General features: G+C 47.0%; 1 protein-coding gene across 2 annotated transcripts in view; it reads left to right on the top strand.

Moving 5' to 3' along the window:
• The window catches only part of EMP1 (epithelial membrane protein 1), a 41587-nt gene that overhangs the window by 21902 nt on the left and 2818 nt on the right, over window positions 1-16867 (top strand). Inside the window, exons 2-3 of one of the 2 annotated variants that reach the window (XM_026841203.1) lie at window positions 4775-4961; window positions 16270-16387. In XM_026841203.1, coding sequence (XP_026697004.1) covers window positions 16310-16387 — 78 coding nt within the window. In that variant the 5' untranslated portion in view covers window positions 4775-4961; window positions 16270-16309. The remainder of the gene's footprint in view (window positions 1-4774; window positions 4962-16269; window positions 16388-16867) is intronic. The other variant, XM_026841204.1, reaches the window with a different exon arrangement.

Here is a 16867-nt window from a genome sequence, read left to right as displayed (position 1 = left end):
TTACACACAAATCTCTTCACCAGGGCTGTTTTCAATGGAAAAAATGAAGAAACTAAGGTAGAGGCTAAAGTAAGGGAAAATGAGATGGGGAGTGCAGTTCCCCCACTCTCATAAGAGCAGGGGAAGACCTCATTTTAGATGGCTCTCATCTCACCACACCTTCTTTTGCTCCAGAGCATGGAAGTAAGTTATTTTTTCCTAGGTTCAGGTGTCTTTTTGCAGCACCAGCTAGCTCATGCTACCTCCTCCAGGTCTTCAGAACCTGAGCCCGAGGATCAAATTCAGCCCACCTAGCAGCACCTGGGAAAGCAAGGCACTGCTGGGCTGACACCCTGAGAACTACTCCAAATCCTTCAGCCAGTTAGGAACAGACTGCCATTTACCCAGTCTGGCAGAATCTCCAGATCTGCTGCAGAGACCACAATGTGAATGTCAGTACTCTAAGACAGCATGAGATGTCCACCCACTGCACAGAGGAATCATAATCCGTCCTCATCTTCCTTCCCAACATAAGAATGAAGGGTATAGTCCTTTTCACAGGGTAGGACAAAATTAAATTCTAATCTCTATGCAAATTATGGTAGGGATGGTCTCCTTATTTCATGCCCATATTATTTTTTTTTTTATTCCTGTTAAGAAACAAGGAAAGTTTTGGGGCTTCCCAGATGTGTTCGGTGGGATGTGGGGAATGCATTCTGGCATAGAACCCTCTCAAGTCCTGGAGGGTACTGTTGCAGTTCTTGCTGGTTAAAGCTTTGTGACAAACCGTTCCTACACAAATACTATAAACACGGGGCATTTTCAACTCTGTACCTATCACCCACTTTCAAAAGATCAGTCAGTCTGGCAGTCCTTAATGATTTTGGAAAAATCAGATGTAGATGTTTCTGTAGGTTTTTTAGTAGTTTACCAAAGTAGTTTACCAAAGTACCTGGGCCAGAGATTATCCTCAACACCAAAACCAAACCAAACCAAAAGCCAGAGTGTGCACAGGAATAGTTACATCTTTTCAGTGTTGACTGCAATCCACTCCTTTCTTGTACCACTGAGCTTGTAAAGTCAGCTTCCCTAAGTACTGGAAGTCTCGCAGTCCTTGGGGGGACAGGAACAAGACAAGACACATTAGAGATACGACCCAAACCATAAAGGTGTGACTTCCACTATCTGCTTCCTCAGAACTGAGCAATGCTATAAATAAGGGCACCATTGCCCCTTCCTCTCCAGTGGATGAATGCTCCATTTGAAGCCATGCAGGGTCATGTGTGACAAATGCAGTTTATCATATGGCTCTGAGATGTATCATGTCTCTTCAAATTACTGTATCACATGGATAACCCCAGGATACACGCACAAACACATCAATTACACCACTACAGAGCAGTATGAAACTTGTTGGTATCTATTTTTTTAAAACCCACACATTATCCCAGCTCAACCCCACCTTCTCCATGTCATGACAAGTGGAGAAGTAGCAAACACCATGGAGCATATCACTTCCACTTGTCCTGCAACCAGCCAGCAGGATGGTGCTCAGAGTAGATAGCACATATAAGAGAGAAGAAAGGGTTTAAGCATCTTTAGGTGGAAAGACATGCTGTTTAGACTGGGGGGGCTTAATATGTAATGTGTGCTTGCAGATAGTTATCCCAAAAGGCATGTCCAAATAATGTATGTTGAATTCCTGTGAATTTGTAATTGAAAGCATCACAGAGAGCATGGGAACTCAGCTACAGACCTCTCCCAAGCACAGATTCTGGCATCTGAAGAAGGTGCAGAGGGACCACGGCCTATATCTCCTGGCACACCCCCTTCTAGAAATTATCTGTTCTGGAATCTTCCAGCGGAGCCTGACAATGCCTCTCCCACCCCTAAATCCACACATCATCTCCCACTCCTTATTGTCTATTCCTCCTTTGATCTGGGCTTGCAAAAGCTTAATGTTTGTCTTATCTAATGTCACTGTGGATGCTCATCTTGTTACACCAGGGGTTACTATTCACACACAGTGGCGATGTCTGCAAATGTGTGGGGTATGGCAAAACAAGCAGAAATACATCAGCTGTAAGCTGCTTGTTTGGGAAGAGCTTCAGCAAAGGCATGGCACACATGGGAAAACTTCATCCTCTCATTGCCCATAGAAATGCCAATCCAGATTCCCACATCTTAAATTCTCATGGCTTTGACCTGACCACCTCCTATTAGTTGGCTGTAGGTATTCAGAAAAGCCTGTGAAATGAGTGATGCTCAGGTCAAGGGACACCATGGGTTATGGTGTGGTGATCTTAGGCAATTCAACCTTAGTGTGTCAAAATGACAGCATGCTTTAGACTTCTGGTCCCATGATGAGACTTTTCACGTCATGGGTTTTCTATTGCAACCTGTCTTGTGAAAACCACACGCCCTAAAGGGAGAAGTTGACACAGGTACACAGAAAGACCAGCCTCTTTTCTAGATGAGTGAATAGAGCTGGTTCTCCATGACACACACATAAAGGCTTATTGAGCTAACACTTCATCTACAGACAAGCAGCTACAGAAAACATAACAAATTTTATCAACTTGAAATGTTCTTCTACCTTTACTTATTGGTAGGAAGTTCTCTCCCTATCCACATGTAAGGCGGAAATATTCCAAAGAGCTAACAATGTTCTCAGTGGAAGCTGTGAGCTCTCCCCTGACCTCATTACCCTGACATTAGGGGGGTACTCTTACTTGCTTAAACCATCATCTTGCCCACATGCAGCATTGCTCCCAAACAGGAGCAGCTATCCACACATTTGTTTGCTCAACACTCACTATTTCCCCATTTCATACCCAGCTTGACAGGTATAGCAACAGAGATTAAACCAATTGCTGGCAGGGTACCAGTGCTCCTCTAGAGCCACAGTCATAGCCTATGTGGCCTGTCCGGTTACTTTACTCTATTGGCTGGGCACCAACATTTCCAGATGGAGAGCTAGGAAGCAGTGCTCCTGTGGGCAAACTGCCGCTGACCCTGCAGAACCCCACTGCCTCCCTGTGAAGCATCTGATGTTGGCCATTGCCTGACATGGCCTCCCAGGATAGAGAACAGTTCATACAGAATGAGTTTGCTCTCTCTGGACAAATAATGTTTTGCCACTCATGGGTCACTTCTTACCCAACTTCTTAGGGGACTTCACTGTTGTTGCCCCATGTGAGTGTGTTTTAGATGCAGGTGTTTTGGCTGCTGAGTCTAAGATAAGCAATTCTGTGAGTGTGCAGGCAGCTGCCCTGTGGCAGGTGGGCAGTCACTTGTGAACAGGTCTGGAGCAGAGGATGCTCCACCACAGTTGAACTCTGGTCCACAGAGTCTGCTTTGGGACCATACACTCCAGGATGTTGTATGGAGCAGAGCATCCCTCACTCCAATAAACTCTGCTAGGAAAACAGGGAAGGGCAAATGGACAGTGCAGCTCACTGCAAATGCCAGCTCCTTCTGCAGGGTAAACAAATATATCTTCCTTTCCCTAGAAATCATATCACCATATGGTATATCACCAAGATATGGTATATCACCAAGAAGCACGTTCTAACCCATAGGTATTAAAAACAGTTAGGCTTATTTTGTCTTTGGGGAACAAAAAGCTGTCTATATTTTCCATCAGTGACAAAATTCCCATGGAATTGTCTGGGCACAATGTCTTTGCCCACCAGATGTGTCATCTTTGCTGCTGTTTTATCCACAGCTCTGTTTTAAGCAGGTTGCTATAGTCTAAAATTAGACACGACACATATCAATAACACCAGAGAGAAGGAGTAATCTGAAAAATATCAAGATCTTTTAATCTTGTAGACTTCAAAGAGCACCAGCTTTGTCTTTCATTTTCTTTCTTTTTGTCCTTCTCATTGAAGTGGGAAAGGCCTTTGGCAGGTATTTTATCAGTATCTGCTTATCTCTTTCTGTGCCTCTGAAAAGGCAGGTTTGATTCCTTGCAGTAGCAGATCACCAACTCTATCAGAATATGGATCACATTTTAACCCAGATGCTTTCTGACAAACTTCTTCCCCCTTCACCCACATCTTAAGCACATTCCCGCTCAATCTTGCCTGTAGCAGTCAATCTTGCCTGTAGCATGAGACAAACACACCAGTCAATTCTCTGCAAATGTAAAGGATGTATTTTTAGAGGTCTTCAAGATGACAAGAAATGCTGACCTTAGAAAACTGTGAATCACAGACTTAGTATTTCATCTTCCTTGCCTGCTCTCTCTCCATGGAAGCAAACCATCACATTCTGGCCAACTTGCTCCAGAGTCACCACCAGGCCAGAGCTGCATTTTGAGCATCTTTGCTCCTTGGTATATTCCCAAAAGCCTTGTCCATGCCAACCCCACAGGACTGATTTGCACTCTCTGGTGCCATCAGTCTCAGCAGCTTCTCTCTGTGCAGCACAGGGAGGGGGATGCAGTGACTCACCCGTCCTCACGATACCCCCTGCCAACGGGTTGTTTGTTTGTTTGAGTGATTGTATTGTTGAAGTCCTGTTGCCACATTTGTATTTTTTTTTTTTTTTTTTTTATGAAACCAGAAGTTCAGTTTTATAAACAGATGCTGTTGTGGGCCTCTATTACTCAGCTGGATCAGCGTCAGTCGTTTTTCCAGGCTGCGGTCTCTGTTCTGCACACTGAGTCAGACTAAGCCCTGCACAGATTTCTTTGAATCGCTGGTTTCCTCCCAGAGACTCTTGACTCCCCGCCAATAAAGCAGGGCGTAGCTCATTATTATTTTTTTTTTCCTTCTCCCTCTCTTTAAAGGCAGACTGATTCATAGTAACTCCTTTAAAACAGAGTGGAAAGACACCACCCTCCCGCACCACCGGAGGAAACTTAAACCACCACCAGGTCACTCCCCTTCACTACAGCTCGGCACTCCAGGACATCGGCACTGCAGCTCAGCACGCTCCTGCTCCCACAGGTGCCAGAGCCGGCCCCAGCCCACACGGTAAGAGCTGCTCTCGAAAATCCTCAGCAACTTTTCTGCCTCACTGGCAGCTGCTCCCCTTGTCCAGCAGCTCCAGCCTGCTTTTCTCCTCTGCTCCGCCACTTCTCTTCAACATGGCATACAAGCTGGCTGCGGGACACGCCTTAACCTTTCAGCTTTTGCTTTGAAATCCAGCTGTGTTGTGGGGCAAAGCAGCACTGCAAGACACCCCAGTTGCAACCGTAGAGCACTGGCAGAAGCGATGTTATTTTCGCCTCCAGGGCACGTGCAGCCCGGGTGCAGGCAGAGGGTGCCCAACCTGGGCCAGCCCCAGCGTAGGAGCTGTTGCGCGCCTTTGGAGTAGCATTGTTTACGAATGTGGGAAAATGCCTGCTTGAAATTAGGGCTGCTGGCTCAGCATTTCTAGCTCTCACTCACATTTTTCTGTGTGTCTCTCTCCCCTCCACCAGTGGTTTGCCAAGCTTTAATTTAAACTAACAACAATCATTCCAAGTGAAGTCTGAGAGGCCCCAAAGGTGCAGACTTTGGGGTACAAGGAGAGGACCTTTTTCTGATGGGGTCCTGGCTCCTAAGGCTGAAGCCACGCCCCAGTTCTTAAGCAAAGCCATTCGATGCGTAGAAATGCATGCTACGCCTTCCTTGGCAGCACAGACCCTGAAGCAGGGAGCACTGAGAGGCAAAGTGAGGGAGTGGGTGGAATTGCAATTGCTGAGAGTACCGCGGGCTGCGTGGTGGGGTGTGGTAGGCGCTGATGAGAAGTGTAGGATTACAAAGACTGGCAATTTTCCCTGCTCACCTGCCTTTTTCCATGCAACCACCCCTTCCCCTTCCCTCCCTCCTCTTCTTCACCAGTTCTCTCACTTCATCTGTCTGCTATGGTTTGTATCTTAAAGTCAAATCTGAACTATTTTTGAGGTCTGAGAAAGGGAGTGCAGCAAAGCCAGTTTGTTGGCACCAGGCTTTGTTTCCTGTTGCAGGAACCCAGCTTGCCCCATGCACAGTTTCATGGGTCTGAAAGGGGCTGAAACAGCATTTAGCCCAGTCTCGCCAGGAATGGCTGGGGCTCAGGCTGGTGCTGTGGACAGTTACTTTATAAATGACCAAGAAGCTGAGCTAACCTTAACTTTATGGCAGAAGGATGGATTTTGTGAATTTCGAGGTCCCCTCTGGTCCCATTGCTTGTGGCTTGGTCATGCAGGGGTGCCTCCTGCCTGAGAAATAGATGTGTTTGAGTGGTAGGGGAGCTGACTGAGGCAGCAAGTGTTTCCAGGGCAGTCAGCAATCAGTCTAAGTAGAAAGCATTTTTGGAAGTTGTCATTTAGCACTATTAACAATTAAGTCAGCTTGTAAAAAAAGATGTAAAAAAATGCTGTGACCACAGAGCAACTTTCACTCAAAAGCTTTGAATTCCTCAGGGGACCTCTGAGAGCAGCTTTGCCCAGGAACTGCCCACTTGACATTTCTGAACAGAGTGGGATTCTTTTCTGAGCAAACATGCAAGAAGGAGCTGGGCACAAGAGTGTGAAAACTTGGAGCCCATTAGCTATTGTTCCTATGATAACAGGGGTTAAATCAGCTGATCGCCTCCACCCTTACGCAGCTGCCAAACCTAGGGACTGTATGCACTGAGAGAGTGTAGGCTTGAAGGCAGCTTGTATCTATTTTCTCGCTTGGGGATCAGCATAGGAAAAGGATCAAAACTGAGGGTGTTTACTACCACTAACACTGCAGTGCCTGGAAGCACATTCTGAAACGCAGCTCCTTCACGAGAGGCATGGCACACCCACCTAAGGGGTTCCTCCCAGTAGGCTTCCATGTAAGCCCCCCCCAACTATGACTAACCATTCAAACACGTGGCACACAGTTTGAGCTACATCCAGGCTACCGTCCTGTGAGAGCTGGGCATCTCCACCAGCCACCTGCCATCCCAACATACACATTTGAGAGAGATGGAGTCAAGCCACACCCAAGGACACATTAATGAAGGAGGGACTTGGGATCTTGTAGAGAAACACCAAGTTTTGGAGTATGTCCTCAGAGCTGCAGGGTTGCTAGTGCTCCCCAGTACTCTGTGGAAGACAGAGAGCCCTGGGCTTGGAAAACTGGCCCTGCTGGCCTAACTGGTGGTCTTTGAATTTTGCAGTGTGCGAGCAATGCAAGTGCATACAGGAATTACTGTTTGGTGGCTTGGGGTGGAGCAGAGATTGTATTTTGAAACAGTTCTGGGAGATCTGCTGATAATAGCCAGCATTTTTTTGGTAAAAAGACCCACCTCCAGACCTTGTTTATAATGAGATGGGGCAAGGTGATGGTGGTGGGGGGGTGGAGATCTACTGCAAGCACAAATCCTTCTTTTTATTCATTACCCTCCCAGCTGCAAGGTTGGCACATGGCATGGAGCCTGCGTCTGCTTGAGTTTCCTCAGAGCAAAAGTAGGAGAGGTGCCGGAGTACAGCCTGGCTTCCTTAGTCCTGCCTGCTCCCATGGGGCTTCACAGGCCCCATCAACCCCACACTGCAGCCATGACACCCCGTTCACAGCACGTTTCCACTTGCTCACTTACCCAGTTCCCTCTGGCTTCTGGATGGGTGCTCTCTCCACTGAGTGTTACACCCCATGGCGAAAGGGGACACAACTGATACCTGGCTGGGATTTGCCCTCGGATACTCAAGTGCCCCACAAGGCAGCAAATAGTACTGCTAGACCCCTTTGATCGCAATGGGTTCGTGTGCCTGTACCTTTCAACACAGAGATGACAGCACTGTCACCACAGTCAACACAGGGCAAGCTGCAGGGCGTGGCACTCCTACTTTTTTTCCTTCCTTCTGTTGTCTTGCAAAAAAAGTGTTGAAAAATTACTACAAGATAAGATTTCTTTACACTTCCTTCAAGGCAGGGAGAAGTAAAGGGGCACCTCTGGGTCTCTTACACCTCCAAAAGGGAGGTCAAGGAAGGGGATTTCCTATCCCTTCATCTGAACATGGATGCTTAATGCTTCATGGGTCTTTGCTGAGGCAAAGCAGCATGCACAGAAAAGGAGACTCTTGTCCATGACCCTGCTATTTTGTCAGCCCCTGCCAGGACTCATAACTAACTGATAGCCACAGTGCTGTAATTCTGGCCCTGAATAAATGTGCTGAAGTACCAGCTCAAACGTGACTATATAGATCCTCTGTCAGAGCTAGTCCACACCCAGCCATCCCACAGCATGACCAGCAGCAGCTCCCCATATAAACTGCCCATAGGGAAATCTAGGGTGCCTTCTTTCTTAAACTGCTTTCTGCTGTTACACTGAAGGGGGGCAGCAAAGCAGCACATCTGGGCACTGCCGTCTGGAGCATGATTTCTTCAAACCCTGCTGGGAGAGTTTTGTAAAGTACCTCCTTAGTTAGAACCGCTGGACCAAATGAACAAAGGAAACCCTGGACCAATTTGCACCTCCATGCACCCTCCTCCTCCTGAACTATTTGCGGCAGGGCAGAGGGCACATGGGAGCTGTTCTCTGAGTAGGACCCAATGTAGCCCATACCTTGTCATGGTAGGGAGGGACAGGTTAGGACAACTCAGCTCCAGAGCCCATGCTTCCCAAGGGATTATTAGTTTGGCAAGCTCATAATTAAGATCTGTCCCCTTTCCCCTGTGAAAACCAGTCTGTACCACAGACATGGGGAGACACCCATGATGAGAGCCCAGGGACAGATCCTGGGCTAAATCATCCCCAGCCATGCAGAGAAATGCAATGAACTATGAGCACTGGAGTGGCTGACAGTAGGTGAGCAGTGACTCATGCCAAAGGTTTAGCTCTTGCGATGTGGGGCCATCTGGCAATACGTTCGGATTAAGAGGAAATCCAGGGCACAAACGTCTGCTGTCCTTTTGCCCTCACAGGGCAGAGTCTGCTCAAGGAGGGGAGTTGTGAAAGCAGCTGCCAGGACTGGTTCTAGCGTCCACATTCTTCACATTCCAGAGAGACATCTCCCCTAATGAGATGATAGGGCCCCAGAAAGACCCTGGAAAGGACAGTGAGAGCCATGAGAGCAAGAGGGGAGAGCTGCAAAATGCTCAGAGCAGGGAGCAGGCTGGTCAGGGGGTTGCTGAAGAGCAGCTCCAGGAAGGGTGTCTACTGCTGAAGTAAAGCTGGGCTTTGAGACTGGCACAGCCCCTGTTCATGCCAGCTCAGGCAGCTGAGCCAACCTGCCTTCTAGCTGGCCAGCAGCTGTAGCCAGGCCAGCATGGTGTGCCCCAACAAGGGGAGTTCTTGATGCCTTGTGGAAAGCCATTTCTGCATGTAGCATGAGCTAGAATGACCCTTATACTGTTCTGCCAGCCTGTATTAATCACAGGTGTAAGAAGCTCTCTTGAAGCCAGACGGGGGATTTTACCTCACAACCACCTTCACCCTACCCTGCACAGAGCACCAGTCAACAGCAGGCTGCACAGCATCCTCTTGCTTCTGCTTTATACTCACACTCCTGGCTCCCTCCAGCCCATCACTCGTGCACTGTGGGTTGAAAGAAGGAATTGTCATACAATTTTGCAATTTAATCCTGCAGTGTTTTCCAAGCTGGCTTCCAAGAACAAGGACACTCTGGAGGCAGACTGACCCAAAAATCTCAGACTCTAGATGCATAAGTTGCACTGACTTCTGTGTCTCATAGGCTGTACTGGCATGTTCAGAGGTTTTGCAGTCTTGAGAGACAAGAATGCTATCTGATAAGGAGCCACTTCTTTTTCAGAGTTACCTTCCCTTGAAAAAAAAAAAAGGGAAGATCTTTACAAAACTGTCTATGAAAACCAGACAATTGCAGTTTTAATTTAAAAATGCAGCCAAAAGCACAGCTGATGTGGGCTCCACAGACCTTCCACCTCTATCTAAAGGCTGTTGTAAGGAGGAAAAGCAGGAAGTCCACCAGAAATGATCTGTGTACTTCTGCTCACAGCACACTGTAACCTGAACTTTCCTGTCAGAGCTGTCAGATGGTTTCTCCCACGTGGGCATTGTCAGTGTCAGAGTCACACAGACAGACACTTGCACCCATAAGGAAGCCGTGCATGAGCACACACAGAGACAGATGCACACTCACACAAACAGTTCAGCTCTGCTCACAGGGAAACCACAGATGAACACTTCCATTCATAGAGGAAGACACACAGAGCTGCAAATGCACACCCCTACACACACCACATCATCGCCCAGACCGTCAGTCCTCCCACAAATGTTTCTCGCATATCTCGGCATCTTGTCTGAACCTCTGCAAGTCCCAGCAACTCCCATGTCTAATTAACCCACCCAGGGATCATCCAGTGTGCTAAGGCGTGAGGGTGCTCCCCATTGCACCTCCAAAGGTGCAGAGGAACACTTTTGTGCTTCCATTAGCTCTGAGGTCCCTTTCCCCACCCCTCCTTCTTCCTCCCTGCCCATCAGTCCCTGCCCTTCCTTGGCGTGTCTAGTGTGAGGAGCAACAGTGTTTTCCTCCAGCAGTGGCTGCTGGCTGCCTTCCAGGCCTCAGGCAGCTGTCTCTTCCCCTTCCTACTACCAAGTGAGCTTTGGAGTTTCAGTTGATGTTGTCACATGGCTGAGTGCTCAAGGGTGGTTTCTTCTGGAGAAAATGCCAATTTCTCACTGTCTGCCCTAGGACCTCTGATATTTCCCCAGCCTCATGAATCACAAGCATGAGAGCTGGAAAACCCTTGTGTGTCATCTTTGTAACTTCCCCTTACATCTCTCAGTGAGTGGAGTTCATTACCAAGGGTGGATTCTTGTGGACTTTGTCTGGTCCCACAAGAAATGATTCACATGCTGGGGCTTTACCACTCCCCTGGGAAGGCAGTTCCCTGGAGCCCTTGGAGACCATACCACCAGGAAATGCTTCCCAAGAACCAGACAATCCTTCCCTTACTTAAGCTTGTTTTCAGTTGTAGCCCCTCAGACTGCTCTACACTTTCCTTTTGGTTGACATTCACTACTTTTACAGCCTCGCTATACCCCATGTGGTCACCACAGCCACCACCCATGCATGCACAAAATCTTCTCACTGCCATAAACCAGAGGCTCCAACGGTCTCTGTGTGCCCACGCACACTCCTGCCCAACCCTTTTCCCACACATGTGAAATCTCTTTCCAGAGGCACCAGCCTACTCATCCACATGTCTATAAAAAGCATTTGATTTGTAAATTGAGTCAGGCCAGTCTGTCAAAAACAGGTTGTCAACAGCAGTGCTGGAGTACAGTGCTTTATAAAAGTCTGTAGTCAGCATGGACTCTGGATTCAGCTGGATCTGAAGCAAGAAACAGAGCAAAGGGTGAAAGCAAAAAGATGCTTCCATGTGGTTGCTTAAACTTGTCATGAGCTTTCTAGCAACAATGTGATGGGTCCAAAGTCACCATGACACCAGAATATCACAGAGTTCTTCACATCTTTACATCCTGCCAAATGACCCTGGCCATGATGAGGACTCATGCTCATATTGCACACAATGATAAGGCGTGCAGTTGTAGCAAAGCTAAGATGCAGTCAGGTACTCAGCTCAAGTCAAAAGGCAGATCTACAAATTATGCAGGTTTTATCCCACCCTGAGGTTTTCCTTACTGGTAGCATCATGGCAGCACTGCTATTTGTACATTGGCTTGCACTAAGGAATGTACCAGTGACAGAGGTGGCAGTTTGTGACTGTTTCAAACAATATCAAATAGTTTTTATTTTCTGTCTCATCCCTTCCAATTTTCCCCCTCTTTTCCAAGTGGCCTTGGCCCTGATTCAAACCACCAGTAGTCCTGGTATGACCCTCTGCCACTTCAGACAGTGGCCAGGTTCATGTGCTTTCTCTAAATATTGGACCTCTTACTACCACCATCAGAGACATCATACTGGGTGAGACAGACCACTGTCTGACTTACTGCTGCATTCCTTATATTCTGTGGTGGCAGCTGAGAAAGGCAGAATTTCTTTCATCTCAGTTGCTTTCAATCTATGGAGATTTTTTGTTGACATTCTGGCCAAAAGCATTTGATTTTTCCTTGAAGTGCTGTCTTTCCCTTGTTGAGAAATTGAATGTATCCAACCCAAGGGACTTCAGCTGAAAAACTGAGTTTTAGAGGAGTCAGAGGTCACCACAGTGCTCACAGACTGTGTGATTTAGATGTCTGCTCCCTGGAAATTACAGGCTGCTATAGGCTATTGGCCAAGTTCTCCCCTCAGCCAGCATGTCTCACAGTATGCCTCACCAACTCACCCTGAGAGAGGCAGTCCCAGGCAGGAACCTCAGTTCAGAGAGGAGAACGGGAATGGAAGTCAGATGAGCTACATCCCTTAGGAGTACTTCAGATCTAAAATATTTCAGATTTAGTTGAAAGTGCTTTGATTTTTCATCCCAAACAACTTGATCATTCCTGCAGAAACATCCTGTATGCTTCCCCTCTACTCCTTTCACTGCAGTGCACTTTCTGCCAGAAGCAGAGGACCACTACCTAATCTGGTTCACCCTCTTGAGTAACCCACTCCCTATATTTGAGGAACTATACTGTTGACCTTTGTCATATCTCCAAGTGGCACTTTGCATTCCATCCTGATGCTTTGCTAAGCAGCAAACCAAGGGCAAGGACTCACTTCTCCGTAGTGTCCTCCAGATAGAAGGATCCAAAACACTTAAGTAGACAGAGGGCCGATATGGGTGCCCACACTTTGCCTGCATGAGAAGAATTTGTCTTAGGTTTTAATGGATAGTGCTTGCCTGCTTGAACTTGAACTAGGGTGCAGAAGAGCTATGTGTTGTTCCACAGTATGTGTACTCCTGCATGGTCAGAGAAATAGTCTCTACACATGTAAGAGTCTGTCATGCTTACCTGTAGGCTTTTTTGTGCTGAAGGCTGTCATGGTGATTGTTGTTCATGGTTACTGTTGGTGTGACTTGTTATTTTTCCTCATCCATCATCCCAGGAAAAGGAAACTCAGTCCACTGCATCAGTGCAAGATCTCTTGACTCATGCAGGCTGTTCAGCAGGTGCATGACCTTCACTCCTTCCCCACCAGCCTGTCCTACCTCAGTGGTTCTTCTACTCTTGTGTCTCAGTTCTGTTTTTCTTGGCTTAGCTGGGGTCTCTCCTCTGGAAAACGTGCCAGGAGGCTCAGTGCAGGATTCTCCAACCTGGTTGCTTGACTGGTTCTTGAGAAGCAGTCCTAAAACTGACAGAGTGTCCTAAACACTTGCAGGGTTAAATAATTGTGGGTTTTGGAGCTTTGGGGTGAGTCAGTGGAAAAAACTGGCAGCTCTAGGAAGGCTAAGACTGACTCATAGCACAAGAAGAGCCAGAGGAGCTCCAAATCCAGCTGCAGTTTAGGTAGGGGAATATAAGAAAAAGCATTTGCATGCAATTGTGTCCTAATGCTCCAGCAATGTGACCCCACCCTGTAGCGGAGAAAGATGTCTCACACTTAACAAATGGAAAGAGTATCCTGTCAGTCACCAATGCTCTGCCAGCTTCGCTGTCTAATGGGAGGAAAAGTCTGTGCGGTACCGTCAGAGGAGATGACTCTATTTCAATGCCATTCGTTCACCCACTGTTCCTTTGGGATTGTTCTCTAGTTTTTTATTTAAAAGGCAGGGAGAGATGAAGGAAGGGGAAAGCGAATGAATAGAGAGGGACGCTTGTGCTTTAACTCACAAAGAATCAAAACTAAGCTATGAGCACATATCCCTGGGGGAGTTTGCATTTGATAATGTGTATATTCAGGGAGAGGTGCTGACGTTCTCAGGAAGTAGATGCACTGAAACCACCTGAACTAACAGTGCTCTCAAGCAGTGCAAGAAGGGAGCAGAAAAGCAAAGGGAATAAAGGATTTGGTTTTTTTCTTAGCGTATTGGTCAAAGATCTGGGTGTGGGGTTTTTTGTTACATTGAAAAGTAACGTTTATCACTCATTTTCATTTCTGAATGAAAACAGAAGATGAATTTAAAAGGACTGTTCTAGTCCTTTAGGGTGCCATGAAAGTAGGTTTTTAATCTTTCAAGTACAGGGATTTTTTGAAGGTTCTCAAAAATATTTGGCAAAAAGCCTGCTGAATTAGTTTTTAAAGAGACCATGGAAAATTATGTCCATCTTAAGGAAGAGAAAGTTTAGCCCCTGTTCAGTAAATGCAAATTTCAGAGCAGGCCAATTTGCCACAATTTGATATATGCATACCAATACACTATGGTGGCAAAAGCACTGACTACTGTTTGTGTGAGAACCAAGGTAATCAGAAAAAGGGATGACAAGTACTCAGAGGGATGGGAAGGTTTGACTCAGAGACTCTATTCAAGGCACCTGCTGCAGATATGTAACAGTCATGGCAACAGCAATAGTTTCTCAGCTGAAGGTACAGTGGTAATATCCATATCAGTTGCCATCCAGCAGTTTGAAACCCTTGTTCCTTTTGCAGTCAATGGAAAGAAGGGGTTTAATGCTCAGGTCAGGTGTGTTCATGTGGTAGCCTGCATATAGTATTGAGACCCTGGATTTTGGCAATGCTGAACTCATTTATGAGTTGTCACTACAGTCAGAGAGGAACTCCTAAGAAGGCTGTACTTTCTCAAAGTTCATCACTAGGGGAGGTGCTTTGACAAGAGAGGGCACAGTGACCAGGCTATCCAGGCAAATCAAGCCCTAGAGCATGAGTAGTTTGCTAGGACACCCCAAAGCAGACAAGCAAGTTCTTGCTGAGGAGGTAGGACCAGCTACCAAACCTAATCTGTCCTTCTAAGGGCTGGCCTCCTTAGTTTGGGTGGGAGGAGTGACCTAACAGAGCTGGTTCCTTGAGATCCTGAACTCAATAAATTTCTCCTGGTCATCAGCTAATACTGAACTGGACAACAAGCCACTGATGGAGAAGCCTGCTTGCCTGCTGTGGTTTGGGAAACTATCCAAAGCAGTGCAAGGAATAGCTGCAGCAATTTACAGGAATACACTCCCACACATGGCCACAATGAGAGGAAAGACAGAAGTGGAGAAGGTGGAATCATTGAGTAAAACCCTGCAAATTTATGGGACTTTACAAACCTTTTGTTACAGTTTGTGTGAAAGACATCATAAAGTATAATTGTGTTGTTTCATGACAATGTTACCACACCCCATACAAATGGTGACAGCATCAAACCTTACCTGAGTCACCTGGACCAAAATAACTTGACAGCCAACATTAATCACATACTTGATACTGCTTTTCAGTACCGAGAGAAAGAGCAACACAGCCCTATGAATCTTTCTAGGAAGCAGTCTTTCACTGATGCCAGAGTGGACCCAGTAAACTCTTCTCCCTGATTTCTGTGGCTATACTGCACGATTACCAATGAATGCCTTGAAGGAGGGGGAAATATGCTCACTCATTTTGTATAAATTGTCTGCACTCACTGTCACAGCTCAGATTTATTCCTTGAATTTCACATTTTCACAAAGAAGTCTGCAGCCTTGACGAACAGTGTCATGAGAGCTATCTAAAGCACACTCTCCTCCCTTTCCAATCACATGTTCATCAATGATAGCAGATCTTGCAAAAAATAAAAGCTTGCCAAGTACAGAGGGGAGGAAAAAAAACCCCACAAAACAAAACAAAATGAAAACAAACCAAAGAGGGATTTCCATTACAAGAGGATCTTATTGAGATAATAAATACACGTCTCAAGTTTTAAAAGGGAAACAGGCAATTTTCATTGCAAACCTAAACACCTTCCTCTGCCCCAGAACACCTCAGTAGCATTTCTGTTCTGGTTAGTCTCCTCTTCACATAATGGAGTAAGCTGCTGAGTAGGATAGACCCCCCAGTCTACTCTCCATTCCTGCTCAACACCTGGTGCCCCCAGGAACACATAGTCCTCTACTCCATACCACCTGTCTGTGTCCCAGGACAGCTGAAGGAGGCTGTGCCACAAGAGAGAACAGGAGGAGAAAATCTTTTCCTGACCTCTGTGAAACCTGTGAGCAAAAACTCCTCTTCCTGGAGCGTAGGCCCGGGGTGTGTAATTTTTACTTTACATAACCACACACCAATTTAAGCAACCTGTGTGTATACTCAAGCTATTTTTAAAATGGCCCCAAGCTAATTACCCCTGCTCTACATCTCCTCCCAAACTGGTTCCTTTACCTCCAGGCTTTCTTTAACTTCTTGAGCAACTCTCTTGTAGATTTTGACAAATCTAGTGATGTTTTTTTGTGACTGCACGCTTCCAGAATGGATTTAACATCAACCATTTTCATGCATATAAAAAAGCTTTTAGTAATGCTATTCTTTGATTCAGCCCTTCACCTGCTCTCTCTGTTCTTGTTCTCCTCCAGAGCTCTTTGGATCGGTGACACCACCTAGAAGGGACCCAAGATGTTGGTACTATTGGCTGGTATCTTTGTGGTTCACATCGCCACTGTCATCATGCTCTTTGTCTCCACCATTGCCAACGTAAGTAGAAACCACCCTGGATGAGACACAGCAGCACTAGCTAGCCCTTTATATGGCTGGTGGGCGGGCAGGTGTGTGGGTGCTCAGGTCTACAGGTGAGGGACAGCCGCTCACAGGACCATGAGTAAATACAAAGCAGTGATGGGTGTGCTCAGGGAACAGAAAGGCAGTCGGGGTGGTAGAGGAGTTAGCCTCTGCCTGCTGCCCCTCGCTCCCAAATCCCAGAGTCAGCGGCACCTCAACACTTCATCCAAGAGAGTGCAAGGAGGAGCAGGGGAGGTCAGTGAGTGACAGCTCAGAAGTGGAACTGATCGTCCCATCTGGTGGCCTGGCTGTTGCACAACTGGGCGCTCCCCCCTGCCTGTCTCTTTTGACGCCAGCAGTCCACGGCCCGGGGCCAGGGGCCGCCCCAAGCACGGCTCCCACCGCTGCTCCCCATGCGAAGCCCGAGCAGAAGAGGGGGCAGCCGCACCCCCCCGC

Source organism: Athene cunicularia (assembly GCF_003259725.1).
Source record: "Athene cunicularia isolate RWA chromosome 1 unlocalized genomic scaffold, athCun1 chr1_part2, whole genome shotgun sequence".
Taxonomy (NCBI): domain Eukaryota; kingdom Metazoa; phylum Chordata; class Aves; order Strigiformes; family Strigidae; genus Athene; species Athene cunicularia.
Note: the sequence above shows the minus strand (reverse complement) of the source record. Positions and strands in the feature narration are given on the sequence as shown.